This window comes from Lithobates pipiens, unplaced genomic scaffold (genome assembly GCF_037356315.1).
Source record: "Lithobates pipiens isolate NorthernLeopardFrog02 unplaced genomic scaffold, aLitPip1_a1.2 Scaffold_22, whole genome shotgun sequence".
Taxonomy (NCBI): Eukaryota; Metazoa; Chordata; class Amphibia; order Anura; family Ranidae; genus Lithobates; species Lithobates pipiens.
The window spans coordinates 4,661,502-4,680,486 of NW_027507784.1; the positions used below are offsets into that span (position 1 = coordinate 4,661,502).

The following is an 18,985-nucleotide window of genomic DNA, read 5'->3' on the forward strand; positions in this document are numbered from 1 at the left end:
TACCGATTTAAAAAAAAATCCAAGGTATTAGAAAATGCCAATTTTGACAATTTGAATACTTTGAAGTGCAGAGGAGTAAGGGTGGGCGAACAGTTTGGATCGAGCATGAGTACGGGCCAAACATTGGCTGTTCGGACGTTCTCCGAACAATCGAATTATAGGGCCGTTTGCCCGTTTGTTCGGCTCACTAAGCGACCACAATGCACTGCGCCGCCACACAGTGCATTGAAGCAATGAAAGGGCACAGAGCACTCTCAGAACCATGATTGGACACTGTCATGAGGACTGTATCCAATCATGGCTCATTGCTTTTAATCCTGCCCCACACTATAAAAGTATTCTTTCCATAGCAGCTATTTGTAGTGTGATAGCGGTGTGGAGAGAGATAGAACAGGGCTCTGTTCAGTGCTATTAGACAGTTAGTTAGTGCGCTATAGTGGTCTATTCTGATTCTATTTAACGCCATATAGTTCTGTGCATTCCTGCAAGTTTAACGCCATATAGTTCTGTGCGTTCCTGCAAGTTTAACGCCATATAGTTCTGTGTGTTCCTGCAAGTTTAACGCCATATAGTTCTGTGCGTTCCTGCAAGTTTAACGCCATATAGTTCTGTGCGTTCCTGGAAGTTTAACGCCATATAGTTCTGTGTGTTCCTGCAAATTTAACACCATATAGTTCTGTGTGTTCCTACAAGTGTAACGCCATATAGTTCTGTGTGCGTTCCTGCAAGTTTAACACCATATAGTTCCATGCGTTACTGAAAGTAATTTGCAGAGCATGGGCTCTCTCATCCTCCAGAGCCTGCAGAAGGACCCTAGGATTTGTGACATTAAGGAGTGGGACCATAACTGTTTGGTAATCATCCTTAATCATTGTCACAAGGGGAATGTTTCAGACAGTGCCGGGACAAGTTCATCTATTACCCAGGGCAAAGATGTCAAACTGCACCTCCCCAACCAGGTGGAGTATGAGTTTGTAGCGACACGTGCAGCACGTCTCATCAAAACATATGCAACATATGAGTTTAATAGCAGCAGACATTCTATCCTGCTGTAAAATATTGGGGTAACAGTGCGGAAATTGAGGAAAAATGCTTGTATGTGGGAGTTGTCACTGGAAGGAAAAGCTACCCCTGTGTCGGTGGTATAAGTCTAAAGGTGAGTATATACAGTTAGCTCTCTTATTAGTTGGTGGGCGAACAAAAAAAAAAAGAAACAATGAACAGATTCTTCCCATCCACACAAGTGAGGTGGATGGAGGGATCCTCCCCACTGTGCCATTGTATTCTGACAGTGGGACTTCCACTGGTCTATGATAAGTCTCATTATTTTGGGCAAATTTAGACCATCATACGCTTATGGAAACGTTTGGTTCATCTTTTTGGTTTTGAACATTTATGGACACATTTGATTCACTTTTATGGTTCTGAACTTTTATTTTTATTTTGCAGTGGCATCACTTTTGTGTTTGTAAATATCACAATTATATTTATTTTTCCGGCGCTGCGCTTTTTTCTTATATGTTCTTCCTCATGATTTATGATTCAGACAATTGGGGCAAAAACATATCTGCTCATATACAGACAAGCCCCCCCGATGATGACACGTGCCCGGGGTTCAGAGCTCAGGGATGTTCCTTCCTGACTCTTACATTATAATCTCTGAAGGGCACATTCATTGGCAGGAGCAGGGAAGAGTTGGTCCAAGTGTTCAGCTCCCGGGTCTTGTAGACACTGGTCTTTTATAGTAACTGGAGGTTGGGGAGTTTCATGAGATACTGGTACCGTATGATAGCTCTCTAAGTTTATCTAAATCCTTCAGTTACATTCAAGTCTGTGGCAGCGACTTTTTTCAAATGTTCTACATGCAAGTCTGTGGCAGAGGCTTCGCTTTATTCAAACACTCTATCAGCTGCTAGGCCTAGTGAGAGGAGGTCTATCCGGTAGCTGTGAGAGTCCATTTGTGAGTGGCAATTCTCTAGATTTCTATAGTGAGAGACTTCCTATCTTTTGCGGTTCCAAGAGTACCTGAACTTCCTACCCAACCCTCCACCCTTCATTGAGAGACTGTTCTGTCTACTTGTTGTCAAATAAATACACTAAAAGTGGATCCAGTGTCAATTTCAGCAGTTCTTTGGGCCATCTACCTCAGGAAACACCTAGACGTACACGAGGTCAAGAAGGTAACAGTAAGCCCAACAAAACCAGCCGCTCCTTCGGGGGTCAGTGCTACACACATATCTGCTCAAATCCAGACGAGCCTCTTGTTTAGAGCTCAGGGATGTTGCTTCCTACCTCATAATTTCTGAAGGGCACATTCATTGACCAATTGGCAAGGGCAGGGAAGAGTTGGCACAAGTGTTCAGCTCCAGGGTCTTGTAGACACTGGCCTTTTATAGCAACCTAGGGTTGGGGGCTTCATGAGGTCTCTGCAAGGTATGTGAGTCTTCATATAGGTATAGAACACACTTTCCTCTAGAATATTTCCTTTTAGGAAACTTCTCTAGATGTGTATTGAGGGACAAAAATAGGACCAAAGTGTACGGAATGTTGGATGGTTTACTCATCACCATATATAATGTACAACAAGAGCAACCAATCAATGATATTGTACAAGTATAAAATAATCCACAGGACTTCCCCCATTGTGATCTGATAGAAGAATAAAACACTTACCAGGAGTGGTGGGAATTGGACCTGAAAAATAGAATAAATGATATGAAATTAATACAGATTATCAGACATGATGGCATTCTACATTGTTACTTGTATGTCTACTTTGGATGAATGAAATTTGGGATCAAAGTAATGTGATAATCACTGTAGGCCCTTATAGTCCCCAAGTGGTTGTAAAGCCAATATATTATGATCATACAATAGCCTCTGTTAGATAACATTACGTGTCCCGGTGTATGTGCTGTATAAAAAATATTCAGATTTTAACCATTTTAGAGAACCCCCCGTCGCTCGCATGATTGCTCACTGCTCTCCAATTTCCAAGCTGATAGCTACAGTGGGAGGGGCTGAGAATCCTTTGCTGACATCAGCCGGGAGGAGAGGAGGAGAGCAGCAAGCAGTCACGCGAGCTTCAGGAGGTGCTCTCAAATAAGGTACTAATCAGCATTTTTTTTTACAGCACATACAGTGGGGCACATAATGCTATCTAACACTTGGGATTGTAAGAATATAAAATAGTTATTATAGCAGCAGGAAGGAAAGGGAAAGAAGACTGGCAATGTCACTAGGCAGGGAGGGAGGGGGAGAGGAGGACAGAGGAGAGCTGAGGATGATGGAGGCACGTAATATGACCATGGTGTCAGGGCTCATCAGCCATGATAAATGTGATCAGTTTACAGGGGGGATCAACCAGGTATATCAGGCGATAGAAAGGGCCATATTACACAAACAAGCATTGTGCTATTATTCATGCTTCAATCACTTCCCACAAAATGATGTACCTGCACGTCATTTTTGTTGAAGTGGTTGTACCGGGGTGATGCATCACCCCCTTACCACTTTTTAGAGCTGACAGTCGACTTTCAAGTGATAACAACCTATGCAGCTAAATAGTTCCTAAGCCATTATCACAAGGAGTGGGAGGGGGTGCCACCCCTCCCGCCGCCTTCCACCACTCCGCCTGGGACTCCTGTCCCACTGGGAGACCTGAGAGACCAGCCGGAGTCCTGAACAAGGTCGGATTCAGCTTCAATCGGGTCTCCGATGTAGTAATCTGGAAGCGACGTTACTTTCAGTTCACTCAGCTGCCAACAGTACCGATTTAAAAAAAAATCCAAGGTATTAGAAAATGCCAATTTTGACAATTTGAATACTTTGAAGTGCAGAGGAGTAAGGGTGGGCGAACAGTTTGGATCGAGCATGAGTACGGGCTGAACTTTGGCTGTTCGGGCGTTCTCCGAACAATCGAATTATAGGGCCGTTCGCCCGTTTGTTCGGCTCACTAAGCGACCACAATGCACTGCGCCGCCACACAGTGCATTGAAGCAATGAAAGCTTCGCCCAATCAGAGCACAGAGCACTCTCAGAACCATGATTGGACACTGTCATGAGGACTGTATCCAATCATGGCTCATTGTTTTTAATCCTGCCCCACACTATAAAAGTATTCTTTCCATAGCAGCTATTTGTAGTGTGATAGCGGCGTGGAGAGAGATAGAACAGGGCTCTGTTCAGTGCTATTAGACAGTTAGTTAGTGCGCTATAGTGGTCTATTCTGATTCTATTTAATGCCATATAGTTCTGTGCGTTCCTGCAAGTTTAACGCCATATAGTTCTGTGCGTTCCTGCAAGTTTAACGCCATATAGTTCTGTGCGTTCCTGCAAGTTTAACGCCATATAGTTCTGTGCGTTCCTGCAAGTTTAACGCCATATAGTTCTGTGCGTTCCTGCAAGTTTACCGCCATATAGTTCTGTGCGTTCCTGCAAGTTTAACACCATATAGTTCTGTGTGTTCCTGCAAGTTTAACGCCATATAGTTCTGTGTGTGTTCCTGGAAGTTTAACGCCATATAGTTCTGTGCGTTCCTGCAAGTTTAACGCCATATAGTTCTGTGTGTTCCTGCAAGTTTAACGCCATATCGTTCTGTGTGCGTTCCTGGAAGTTTAACGCCATATAGTTCTGTGTGTTCCTGCAAGTTTAACACCATATAGTTCCATGGGTTACTGCAAGTAATTTGCAGAGCATGGGCTCTCTCATCCTCCAGAGCCTGCAGAAGGACCCTAGGATTTGTGACATTAAGGAGGGGGACCATAACTGTTTGGCAATCATCCTTAATCATTGTCACAAGGGGAATGTTTCAGACAGTCCCGGGACAAGTTCATCTATTACCCAGGGCAAAGATGTCAAACTGCACCTCCCCAACCAGGTGGAGTATGAGTTTGTAGCGACACGTGCAGCACATCTCATAAAAACATATGCAACATATGAGTTTAATAGCAGCAGACATTCTATCCTGCTGTAAAATATTGGGGTAACAGTGAGGAAATTGAGGAAAAATGCTTGTATGTGGGAGTTGTCACTGGAAGGAAAAGCTACCCCTGTGTCGGTGGTATAAGTCTAAAGGTGAGTATATACAGTTAGCTCTCTTATTAGTTGGTGGGTGAAGAAAAAAAAAGAAACAATGAACAGATTCTTCCCATCCACACAAGTGAGGTGGATGGAGGAATCCTCCCCACTGTGCCATTGTATTCTGACAGTGGGACTTCCACTGGTCTATGATAAGTCTCATTATTTTGGGCAAATTTAGACCATCATACGCTTATGGACAAGTTTGGTTCATCTTTTTGGTTTTGAATATTTATGGACACATTTGATTCACTTTTATGGTTCTGAACTTTTATTTTTATTTTACAGTGGCATCACTTTTGTGTTTGTAAATATCACAATTATATTTATTTTTCCAGCGCTGCGCTTTTTTCTTATATGTTCTTCCTCATGATTTATGATTCAGACAATTGGGGCAAAAACATATCTGCTCATATACAGACAAGCCCCCCCGATGATGACACGTACCCGGGGTTCAGAGCTCAGGGATGTTCCTTCCTGACTCTTACATTATAATCTCTGAAGGGCACATTCATTGGCAGGAGCAGGGAAGAGTTGGTCCAAGTGTTCAGCTCCAGGGTCTTGTAGACACCCGGTCTTTTATAGCAACTGGGGGTTGGGGGGGGGGGGGTTTCATGAGATACTGGTACCGTATGATAGCTCTCTAAGTTTGTCTAAATCCTTCAGTTACATTCAAGTCTGTGGCAGAGACTTTTTTCAAATGTTCTACATGCAAGTCTGTGGCCGCGTACACACGGGCGGACTGTTCGCCCAACCTTGTCCGCTGAACAGTGTTTGGGCGGACAGTCCGCTCGTGTGTGGGCTTTCAGCGGACAGTTTCAGCGGACAGTTGGACGGACAAAGTCTTTCGGAAATTCCGAAAAACTGTCCGCTGAAACTGTGTTTGAGCGAACAGTCCGCCCGTGTGTGGGCTTGTCCGCTGTACTTTCGTAATGAGAGGACTGTTCCCGCTCGGAAAGTCCGCCCATTTCGAGCGCGTGTACAGGTAGGCGGCGACAGAAGACCGGGCCACCGCCTGTAAAAGAGCTACAAGAAGGCGCGGTGGCCCGGCAGAAGAGCCGAAGGCGGCGACAGAAGAACGGAAGACGGCGACAGAAGACCGGGCCACCGGACCAGGCGCGGTGGCCCGGCAGAAGAACCGAAGAGGGGGACAAGACCCCCGAAGTCGGGAGAAGAGGCCGGCGGCGGGGAGGAAGAAAGCCGGACTCCTCCGCTAGCAAAAGAGCTACACACACATAGCGGAGGAGTCCGGCGAGAAGACCCCCGGAGCTGTGCAATAAAATATTTTTTCTCTGTGTTGTGTTTTTTATTGTACTTTAGTTCACAGGTAAATGGGTAGGGGTACATTGTACCCCATACTCATTCACATAGGGTGGGAGGCCGGTATCCGGGGCCCCCTTCTTAAAGGGGGCTCCCGGATTCCGATAAGCCCCCCGCCCGCAGACCCCGACAACCAACGGCCAGGGTTGTCGGGAAGAGGCCCTTGTCCTCATCAACATGGGGACAAGGTGCTTTGGGGTGGGGGGGCCACGCGGCCCCCCCTTCCCCAAGGCACCCCCCATGTTGAGGGCACGCGGCCTGGTACGGCTCAGGAGGGGGGGCTCGCTCGCTCGCCCCCCTTTCCTGGCCGGCCGGGTAGCGTGCTCGGACAAGGGTCTGGTCTGGACTTGGGGGGAACCCCCACGCCGATTTTTTTCGGCGTTGGGGTTCCCCTTTAAGCCCATTCCAGGCGGCGGAGCCCGCGACGTCTCCTTCGCAGGCCCCGCCTACCTGTACACGCGCTCGAAATGGGCGGATTTGCCTCCGCCTTACGTGGGCGAGTCCGTTCATTTCAAAAGTTGAGCGAACTGTTTGCCCAACCTTGTTCGTCAAACAGTCCGCTCGTGTGTGGGCAAGTCCGCTCATGCAAATTTTGAGCGGACTGTTTGATGAAACTGTTTGCCGAACAAGGTTGGGCGAACAGTCCGCCCGTGTGTACGCGGCCTGTGGCAGAGGCTTCGCTTTATTCAAACACTCTATCAGCTGCTAGGCCTAGGGAGAGGAGGTCTATCCGGTAGCTGTGAAAGTCCATTTGTGAGTGGCAATTCTCTGGATTTCTATAGTGAGAGACTTCCTATCTTTTGCGGTTCCAAGAGTACCTGAACTTCCTGCCCAACCCTCCACCCTTCATTGAGAGACTGTTCTGTCTACTTGTTGTCAAATAAATACACTAAAAGTGGATCCAGTGTCAATTTCAGCTGTTCTTTGGGCCATCTACCTCATGAAACACCTAGATGTACACGAGGTCAAGAAGGTAACGGTAAGCCCAACAAAACCAGCCGCTCCTTCGGGGGTCAGTGCTACACACATATCTGCTCAAATCCAGACAAGCCTTTTGTTTAGAGCTCAGGGATGTTCCTTCCTACCTCATAATTTCTGAAGGGCACATTCATTGACCAATTGGCAAGGGCAGGGAAGAGTTGGCACAAGTGTTCAGCTCCAGGGTCTTGTAGATACTGGCCTTTTATAGCAACCTAGGGTTGGGGGCTTCATGAGGTCTCTGCAAGATATGTGAGTCTTCATACAGGTATAGAACACACTTTCCTCTAGAATATTCCTTTTGGAAACTTCTCTAGATGTGTATTGAGGGACAAAAATAGGACCAAAGTGTACGGAATGTTGGATGGTTTACTCATCACCATACAGTGGTGTGAAAAAGTGTTTGCCCCCTTCCTCATTTCCCGTTCCTTTGCATGTTTGTCACACTTAAGTGTTTCGGAACATCAAACCAATTTAAACAATAGTCAAGGACAACACAAGTAAACACAAAATGCAATTTGTAAATGAAGGTGTTTATTATTAAAGGTGAAAAAAAATCCAAACCATCCTGGCCCTGTGTGAAAAAGTGATTGCCCCCTAAACCTAATAACTGGTTGGGCCACCCTTAGCAACAACAACTGCAACCAAGCGTTTGCGAAAACGTGCAATGAGGCTTTTACAGCGTCCTGGAGGAATTTTGGCCCACTCATCTTTGCAGAATTGTCCTAATTCAGTTACATTAGAGGGTTTTCGAGCATGAACGGCCTTTTTAAGGTCATACCACAACATCTCAATAGGATTCAGGTCAGGACTTTGGCTAGGCCACTCCAAAGTCTTCATTTTGTTTTTCTTCAGCCATTCGGTGGTGGACTTGCTGGTGTGTTTAGGATCATTGTCCTGCTGCAGAACCCAAGTTCGTTTCAGCTTGAGTACACGAACAGATGGTCGGACATTCTCCTTCAGGATCTCTTGGTAGACAGCAGAATTCATAGTTCCTTTTATCACGGCAAGTCTTCCAGGTCCTGAAGCAGCAAAACAGCCCCAGACCATCACACTACCACCACCATATTTTACTGTTGGTATAATGTTCTTTTTATGAAATGCAGTGTTCCTTCTACGCCAGATATACTTGGACACACACCTTCTGAAGAGTTCCACTTTTGTCTCATCGGTCCACAGAATGTTGTCCCAAAAGTCTTGGGGATCATCAAGATGTGTTGTGGAGAAATTGAGACGAGCTTTGATGTTCTTTTTGCTCAGCAGTGGTTTTCTCCTTGGAACTCTGCCATGCAGGCCATTTTTGCCCAGTCTTTTCCTGATGGTGGAGGCATGAACGCTGACCTTAACTGAGGCAAGTGAGGCCTGCAGTTCCTTGGACGTTGTTGTGGGGTCTTTTGTGACCTCTTGGATGAGTCGTCGCTGCGCTCTTGGGGTAATTTTGGGCGGCCGGCCACTCCTGGGAAGGTTCACCACTGTTCCATGTCTTCGCCATTTGTGGATAATGGCTCTCACTGTGGTTCGCTGGATTCCCAAAGCTTTGGAAATGGCTTTATAACCCTTTCCAGACTGATAGATCTCAATTACTTTCTTTCTCAATTGTTCTTGAATTTCTTTGGGTCTCGGCATGATGTGTAGCTTTTAAGGATCTTCTGGTGGACCTTACTGTGTCAAGCAGCTCCTATTTAAGTGATGCCTTGATTGTGAACAGGTGTGGCAATAATCAGGCCTGGGTGTGGCTAGAGAAATTGAACTCAGGTGTGGACAACCACAGTTATAGTATGTTTTAACAAGGGGGGCAATCACTTTTTCACACAGGGCCATGATGATTTGGATTTTTTTTCACCTTTAATAATAAACACCTTCATTTACAAATTGCATTTTGTGTTTACTTGTGTTGTCCTTGACTATTGTTTAAATTGGTTTGATGTTCCGAAACACTTAAGTGTGACAAACATGCAAAGGAACAGGAAATGAGGAAGGGGGCAAACACTTTTTCACACCACTGTATATAATGTACAACAAGAGCAACCAATCAATGATATTGTACAAGTATAAAATAATCCACATGTCTTCCCCCATTGTGATCTGATAGAAGAATAAAACACTTACCAGGAGTGGTGGGAATTGGACCTAAAAAATAGAATAAATGATATGAAATTAATACAGATTATCAGACATGATGGCATTCTACATTGTTACTTGTATGTCTACTTTGGATGAATGAAATTTGGGATCAAAGTAAATGTGATAATCACTGTAGGCCCTTATGGTCCCCCAAGTGGTTGTAAAGCCAATATGTTATGATCATACAATAGCCTCTGTTAGATAACATTACGTGTCCCGGTGTATGTGCTGTATAAAAAATATTCAGATTTTAACCATTTTAGAGAACCCCCCGTCGCTCGCGTGATTGCTCACTGCTCTCCTCTTCCAGGCTGATTGCTACAGTGGGAGGGGCTGAGAATCCCCCGCTGACATCAGCCGGGAGGAGAGGAGGAGAGCACCAAGCAGTCACGCGAGCTTCAGGAGGTGCTCTGAAATAAGGTACTAGCAGCATTTTTTTTATACAGCACATACAGTGGGGCACATAATGTCATCTAACACTTGGGATTGTATGAATATAAAATAGTTACTATAGCAGCAGGAAGGAAAGGGAAAGAAGACTGGCAATGTCACTAGGCAGGGAGGGAGGGGGAGAGGAGGACAGAGGAGAGCTGAGGATGATGGAGGCACGTAATATGACCATGGTGTCAGGGCTCATCAGCCATGATAAATGTGATCAGATTACAGGGGGGATCAACCAGGTATATCAGGCGATAGAAAGGGCCATATTACACAAACAAGCATTGTGCTATTATTCATGCTTCAATCACTTCCCACAAAATGATGTACCAGCACGTCATTTTTGTTGAAGTGGTTGTACCGGGGTGATGCATCACCCCCTTACCACTTTTTTGAGCTGACAGTCGACTTTCAAGTGATAACAACCGATGCAGCTAAATAGTGGCTAAGCCATTATCACAAGGAGTGGGAGGGGGCGCCACCCCTCCCGCCGCCTTCCACCACTCCGCCTGGGACTCCTGTCCCACTGGGAGACCCAAGAGACCAGCCGGAGTCCTGAACAAGGTCGGATTCAGCTTCAATCGGGTCTCTGATGTAGTAATTTGGAAGCGACGTTACTTTCAGTTCACTCAGCTGCCAACAGTACCGATTTAAAAAAAAATGCAAGGTATTAGAAAATGCCAATTTTGACAATTTGAATACTTTGAAGTGCAGAGGAGTAAGGGTGGGCGAACAGTTTGGATCGAGCATGAGTACGGGCTGAACATTGGCTGTTCGGACGTTCTCCGAACAATCGAATTATAGGGCCGTTCGCCCGTTTGTTCGGCTCACTAAGCGACCACAATGCACTGCGCCGCCACACAGTGCATTGAAGCAATGAAAGCTTCGCCCAATCAGAGCACAGAGCACTCTCAGAACCATGATTGGACACTGTCATGAGGACTGTATCCAATCATGGCTCATTGTTTTTAATCCTGCCCCACACTATAAAAGTATTCTTTCCATAGCAGCTATTTGTAGTGTGATAGCGGCGTGGAGAGAGATAGAACAGGGCTCTGTTCAGTGCTATTAGACAGTTAGTTAGTGCGCTATAGTGGTCTATTCTGATTCTATTTAATGCCATATAGTTCTGTGCGTTCCTGCAAGTTTAACGCCATATAGTTCTGTGCGTTCCTGCAAGTTTAACGCCATATAGTTCTGTGCGTTCCTGCAAGTTTACCGCCATATAGTTCTGTGCGTTCCTGCAAGTTTAACACCATATAGTTCTGTGTGTTCCTGCAAGTTTAACGCCATATAGTTCTGTGTGTGTTCCTGGAAGTTTAACGCCATATAGTTCTGTGCGTTCCTGCAAGTTTAACGCCATATAGTTCTGTGTGTTCCTGCAAGTTTAACGCCATATCGTTCTGTGTGCGTTCCTGGAAGTTTAACGCCATATAGTTCTGTGCGTTCCTGCAAGTTTAACGCCATATAGTTCTGTGTGTTCCTGCAAGTTTAACACCATATAGTTCCATGCGTTACTGCAAGTAATTTGCAGAGCATGGGCTCTCTCATCCTCCAGAGCCTGCAGAAGGACCCTAGGATTTGTGACATTAAGGAGTGGGACCATAACTGTTTGGCAATCATCCTTAATCATTGTCACAAGGGGAATGTTTCAGACAGTCCCGGGACAAGTTCATCTATTACCCAGGGCAAAGATGTCAAACTGCACCTCCCCAACCAGGTGGAGTATGAGTTTGTAGCGACACGTGCAGCACATCTCATAAAAACATATGCAACATATGAGTTTAATAGCAGCAGACATTCTATCCTGCTGTAAAATATTGGGGTAACAGTGAGGAAATTGAGGAAAAATGCTTGTATATGTGGGAGTTGTCACTGGAAGGAAAAGCTACCCCTGTGTCGGTGGTATAAGTCTAAAGGTGAGTATATACAGTTAGCTCTCTTATTAGTTGGTGGGTGAAGAAAAAAAAAGAAAAAATGAACAGATTCTTCCCATCCACACAAGTGAGGTGGATGGAGGAATCCTCCCCACTGTGCCATTGTATTCTGACAGTGGGACTTCCACTGGTCTGTGATAAGTCTCATTATTTTGGGCAAATTTAGACCATCATACGCTTATGGACAAGTTTGGTTCATCTTTTTGGTTTTGAATATTTATGGACACATTTGATTCACTTTTATGGTTCTGAACTTTTATTTTTATTTTGCAGTGGCATCACTTTTGTGTTTGTAAATATCACAATTATATTTATTTTTCCAGCGCTGCGCTTTTTTCTTATATGTTCTTCCTCATGATTTATGATTCAGACAATTGGGGCAAAAACATATCTGCTCATATACAGACAAGCCCCCCCGATGATGACACGTGCCCGGGGGTTCAGAGCTCAGGGATGTTCCTTCCTGACTCTTACATTATAATCTCTGAAGGGCACATTCATTGGCAGGAGCAGGGAAGAGTTGGTCCAAGTGTTCAGCTCCAGGGTCTTGTAGACACTGGTCTTTTATAGCAACTGGGGGTTGGGGGGGGGTTTCATGAGATACTGGTACCGTATGATAGCTCTCTAAGTTTGTCTAAATCCTTCAGTTACATTCAAGTCTGTGGCAGAGACTTTTTTCAAATGTTCTACATGCAAGTCTGTGGCAGAGGCTTCGCTTTATTCAAACACTCTATCAGCTGCTAGGCCTAGTGAGAGGAGGTCTATCCGGTAGCTGTGAGACTCCATTTGTGAGTGGCAATTCTCTGGATTTCTATAGTGAGAGACTTCCTATCTTTTGCGGTTTCAAGAGTACCTGAACTTCCTGCCCAACCCTCCACCCTTCATTGAGAGACTGTTCTGTCTACTTGTTGTCAAATAAATACACTAAAAGTGGATCCAGTGTCAATTTCTGCAGTTCTTTGGGCCATCTACCTCATGAAACCCCTAGATGTACACAAGGTCAAGAAGGTAACGGTAAGCCCAACAAAACCAGCCGCTCCTTCGGGGGTCAGTGCTACACACAAATTCAGACGAGCCTTTTGTTTAGAGCTCAGGGATGTTCCTTCCTACCTCATAATTTCTGAAGGGCACATTCATTGACCAATTGGCAAGGGCAGGGAAGAGTTGGCCCAAGTGTTCAGCTCCAGGGTCTTGTAGATACTGGCCTTTTATAGCAACCTAGGGTTGGGGGCTTCATGAGGTCTCTGCAAAGTATGTGAGTCTTCAAATAGGTATAGAACACACTTTCCTCTAGAATATTCCTTTTAGGAAACTTCTCTAGATGTGTATTGAGGGACAAAAATAGGACCAAAGTGTACGGAATGTTGGGTACTTTACTCATCACCATATATAATGTACAAGAGCAACCAATCAATGATATTGTACAAGTATAAAATAATCCACAGGACTTCCCCCCTTGTGATCTGATAGAAGAATAAAACACTTACTAGGAGTGGTGGGAATTGGACCTGAAAAATAGAATAAATGATATGAAATTAATACAGATTATCAGACATGATGGCATTCTACATTGTTACTTGTATGTCTACTTTGGATGAATGAAATTTGGGATCAAAGTAAATGTGATAATCACTGTAGGCCCTTATGGTCCCCAAGTGGTTGTAAAGCCAATATGTTATGATCATACAATAGCCTCTGTTAGATAACATTACGTGTCCCGGTGTATGTGCTGTATAAAAAATATTCAGATTTTAACCATTTTAGAGAACCCCCTGTCGCTCGCCTGATTGCTCACTGCTCTCCGATTTCCAAGCTGATTGCTACAGTGGGAGGGGCTGAGAATCCTTCGCTGACATCAGCCGGGAGGAGAGGAGGAGAGCAGCAAGCAGTCACGCGAGCTTCAGGAGGTGCTCTGAAATAAGGTACTAATCAGCATTTTTTTTTATACAGCACATACAGTGGGGCACATAATGCTATCTAACACTTGGGATTGTATGAATATAAAATAGTTATTATAGCAGCAGGAAGGAAAGGGAAAGAAGACTGGCAATGTCACTAGGCAGGGAGGGAGGGGGAGAGGAGGACAGAGGAGAGCTGAGGATGACAGAGGCACGTAAACTGACCATGGTGTCAGGGCTCATCAGCCATGATAAATGTGATCAGTTTACAGGGGGGATCAACCAGGTATATCAGGCGATAGAAAGGGCCATATTACACAAACAAGCATTGTGCTATTATTCATGCTTCAATCACTTCCCACAAAATGATGTACCAGCACGTCATTTTTGTTGAAGTGGTTGTACCGGGGTGATGCATCACCCCCTTACAACTTTTTAGAGCTGACAGTTGACTTTCAAGTGATAACAACCGATGCAGCTAAATAGTGGCTAAGCCATTATCACAAGGAGTGGGAGGGGGCGCCACCCCTCCCACCGCCTCCCACCACTCTGCCTGGGACTCCTGTCCCACTGGGAGACCCGAGAGACCAGCCGGAGTCCTGAACAAGGTCGGATTCAGCTTCAATCGGGTCTCCGATGTAGTAATCTGGAAGCGACGTTACTTTCAGTTCACTCAGCTGCCAACAGTACCGATTTAAAAAAAAATCCAAGGTATTAGAAAATGCCAATTTTGACAATTTGAATACTTTGAAGTGCAGAGGAGTAAGGGTGGGCGAACAGTTTGGATCAAGCATGAGTACGGGCTGAACATTGGCTGTTCGGACGTTCTCCGAACAATCGAATTATAGGGTCGTTCGCCCGTTTGTTCGGCTCACTAAGCGACCACAATGCACTGCGCCGCCACACAGTGCATTGAAGCAATGAAAGCTTCGCCCAATCAGGGCACAGAGCACTCTCAGAACCATGATTGGACACGGTCATGAGGACTGTATCCAATCATGGCTCATTGCTTTTAATCCTGCCCCACACTATAAAAGTATTCTTTCCATAGCAGCTATTTGTAGTGTGATAGCGGCGTGGAGAGAGATAGAACAGGGCTCTGTTCAGTGCTATTAGACAGTTAGTTAGTGCGCTATAGTGGTCTATTCTGATTCTATTTAACGCCATATAGTTCTGTGCGTTCCTGCAAGTTTAACGCCATATAGTTCTGTGCGTTCCTGCAAGTTTAACGCCATATAGTTCTGTGCGTTCCTGCAAGTTTAACGCCATATAGTTCTGTGCGTTCCTGCAAGTTTAACGCCATATAGTTCTGTGTGTTCCTGCAAGTTTAACGCCATATAGTTCTGTGCGTTCCTGCAAGTTTAACGGCATATAGTTCTGTGCGTTCCTGCAAGTTTAACGCCATATAGTTCTGTGCGTTCCTGCAAGTTTAACGCCATATAGTTCTGTGCGTTCCTGCAAGTTTACCGCCATATAGTTCTGTGCGTTCCTGCAAGTTTAACGCCATATAGTTCTGTGTGTTCCTGCAAGTTTAACGCCATATAGTTCTGTGTGTGTTCCTGGAAGTTTAACGCCATATAGTTCTGTGTGTTCCTGCAAGTTTAACGCCATATCGTTCTGTGTGCGTTCCTGGAAGTTTAACGCCATATAGTTCTGTGTGCGTTCCTGCAAGTTTAACGCCATATAGTTCTGTGTGTTCCTGCAAGTTTAACGCCATATAGTTCCATGCGTTACTGCAAGTAGTTTGCAGAGCATGGGCTCTCTCATCCTCCAGAGCCTGCAGAAGGACCCTAGGATTTGTGACATTAAGGAGTGGGACCATAACTGTTTGGCAATCATCCTTAATCATTGTCACAAGGGGAATGTTTCAGACAGTCCCGGGACAAGTTCATCTATTACCCAGGGCAAAGATGTCAAACTGCACCTCCCCAACCAGGTGGAGTATGAGTTTGTAGCGACACGTGCAGCACATCTCATAAAAACATATGCAACATATGAGTTTAATAGCAGCAGACATTCTATCCTGCTGTAAAATATTGGGGTAACAGTGAGGAAATTGAGGAAAAATGCTTGTATGTGGGAGTTGTCACTGGAAGGAAAAGCTACCCCTGTGTCGGGGGTATAAGTCTAAAGGTGAGTATATACAGTTAGCTCTCTTATTAGTTGGTGGGTGAAGAAAAAAAAAGAAAAAATGAACAGATTCTTCCCATCCACACAAGTGAGGTGGATGGAGGAATCCTCCCCACTGTGCCATTGTATTCTGACAGTGGGACTTCCACTGGTCTATGATAAGTCTCATTATTTTGGGCAAATTTAGACCATCATACGCTTATGGACACGTTTGGTTCATCTTTTTGGTTTTGAATATTTATGGACACATTTGATTCACTTTTATGGTTCTGAACTTTTATTTTTATTTTGCAGTGGCATCACTTTTGTGTTTGTAAATATCACAATTATATTTATTTTTCCAGCGCTGCGCTTTTTTCTTATATGTTCTTCCTCATGATTTATGATTCAGACAATTGGGGCAAAAACATATCTGCTCATATACAGACAAGCCCCCCCGATGATGACACGTGCCCGGGGGTTCAGAGCTCAGGGATGTTCCTTCCTGACTCTTACATTATAATCGCTGAAGGGCACATTCATTGGCAGAAGCAGGGAAGAGTTGGTCCAAGTGTTCAGCTCCAGGGTCTTGTAGACACTGGTCTTTTATAGCAACTGGGGGTTGGGGGGGTTTCATGAGATACTGGTACCGTATGATAGCTCTCTAAGTTTGTCTAAATCCTTCAGTTACATTCAAGTCTGTGGCAGAGACTTTTTTCAAATGTTCTACATGCAAGTCTGTGGCAGAGGATTCGCTTTATTCAAACACTCTATCAGCTGCTAGGCCTAGGGAGAGGAGGTCTATCCGGTAGCTGTGAGAGTCCATTTGTGAGTGGCAATTCTCTGGATTTCTATAGTGAGAGACTTCCTATCTTTTGCGGTTCCAAGAGTACCTGAACTTCCTACACAACCCTCTACCCTTCATTGAGAGACTGTTCTGCCTACTTGTTGTCAAATAAATACACTAAAAGTGGATCCAGTGTCAATTTCAGCAGTTCTTTGGGCCATCTACCTCATGAAACCCCTAGACGTACACGAGGTCAAGAAGGTAACGGTAAGCCCAACAAAACCAGCCGCTCCTTCGGGGGTCAGTGCTACACACATATCTGCTCAAATTCAGACGAGCCTCTTGTTTAGAGCTCAGGGATGTTCCTTCCTACCTCATAATTTCTGAAGGGCACATTCATTGACCAATTGGCAAGGGCAGGGAAGAGTTGGCACAAGTGTTCAGCTCCAGGGTCTTGTAGATACTGGCCTTTTATAGCAACCTAGGGTTGGGGGCTTCATGAGGTCTCTGCAAGGTATGTGAGTCTTCATATAGGTATAGAACACACTTTCCTCTAGAATATTCCTTTTAGGAAACTTCTCTAGATGTGTATTGAGGGACAAAAATAGGATCAAAGTGTACGGAATGTTGGATGGTTTACTCATCACCATATATAATATACAAGAGCAACCAATCAATGATATTGTACAAGTATAAAATAATCCACAGGACTTCCCCTTGTGATCTGATAGAAGAATAAAACACTTACTAGGAGTGGTGGGAATTGGACCTGAAAAATAGAATAAATGATATGAAATTAATACAGATTATCAGACATGATGGCATTCTACATTGTTACTTGTATGTCTACATTGGATGAATGAAATTTGGGATCAAAGTAAATGTGATAATCACTGTAGGCCCTTATGGTCCCCCAAGTGGTTGTAAAGCCAATATGTTATGATCATACAATAGCCTCTGTTAGATAACATTACGTGTCCCGGTGTATGTGCTGTATAAAAAATATACATATTTTAACCATTTTAGAGAACCCCCCGTCACTCGCGTGACTGCTCGCTGCTCTCCTCTTCCAGGCTGATTGCTACAGTGGGAGGGGCTGAGAATCCTTCGCTGACATCAGCCAGGAGGAGAGGAGGAGAGCAGCAAGCAGTCACGCGAGCTTCAGGAGGTGCTCTGAAATAAGGTACTAATCAGCATTTTTTTATACAGCACCTACAGTGGGGCACATAATGTCATATAACATTTGGGATTGTATGAATATAAAATAGTTATTATAGCAGCAGGAAGGAAAGGATAAGAAGACTGGCAATGTCACTAGGCAGGGAGGGAGAGGGAGAGGAGGACAGAGGAGAGCTGAGGATGACGGAGGCACGTAATCTGACCATGGTGTCAGGGCTCATCAGCCATGATAAATGTGATCAGTTTACAGGGGGGATCAACCAGGTATATCAGGCGATAGAAAGGGCCATATTACACAAACAAGCATTGTGCTATTATTCATGCTTCAATCACTTCCCACAAAATGATGTACCAGCGCGTCATTTTTTTGAAGTGGTTGTACCGGGGTGATGCATCACCCCCTTACCACTTTTTAGAGCTGACAGTCGACTTTCAAGTGATAAAAACCTATGCAGCTAAATAGTTCCTAAGCCATTATCACAAGGAGTGGGAGGGGGTGCCACCCCTCCCGCTGCCTTCCACCACTCCGCCTGGGACTCCTGTCCCACTGGGAGACCTGAGAGACCAGCCGGAGTCCTGAACAAGGTCGGATTCAGCTTCAATCGGGTCTCCGATGTAGTAATCTGGAAGCGACGTTACTTTCAGTTCACTCAGCTGCCAACAGTACCGATTAAAAAAAAAATCCAAGGTATTAGAAAATGCCAATTTTGACAATTTGAATACTTTGAAGTGCAGAGGAGTAAGGGTGGGCGAACAGTTTGGATCGAGCATGAGTACGGGCTGAACATTGGCTGTTCGGGCGTTCTCCGAACAATCGAATTATAGGGCCGTTCGCCCGTTTGTTCGGCTCACTAAGCGACCACAATGCACTGTGCCGCCACACAGTGCATTGAAGCAATGAAAGCTTCGCCCAATCAGAGCACAGAGCACTCTCAGAACCATGATTGGACACTGTCATGAGGACTGTATCCAATCATGGCTCATTGCTTTTAATCCTGCCCCACACTATAAAAGTATTCTTTCCATAGCAGCTATTTGTAGTGTGATAGCGGTGTGGAGAGAGATAGAACAGGGCTCTGTTCAGTGCTATTAGACAGTTAGTTAGTGCGCTATAGTGGTCTATTCTGATTCTATTT

The 18,985-nt window shown here is 44.9% G+C and overlaps 1 protein-coding gene across 1 annotated transcript in view; it reads right to left on the reverse strand.

Annotated features, from left to right (window-relative positions):
* The window catches only part of LOC143925259 (uromodulin-like), a 172,170-nt gene that overhangs the window by 96,825 nt on the left and 56,360 nt on the right, over window positions 1-18,985 (reverse strand). Inside the window, exon 10 of the mRNA XM_077449850.1 lies at window positions 17,419-17,439. Coding sequence (XP_077305976.1) covers window positions 17,419-17,439 — 21 coding nt within the window. The remainder of the gene's footprint in view (window positions 1-17,418; window positions 17,440-18,985) is intronic.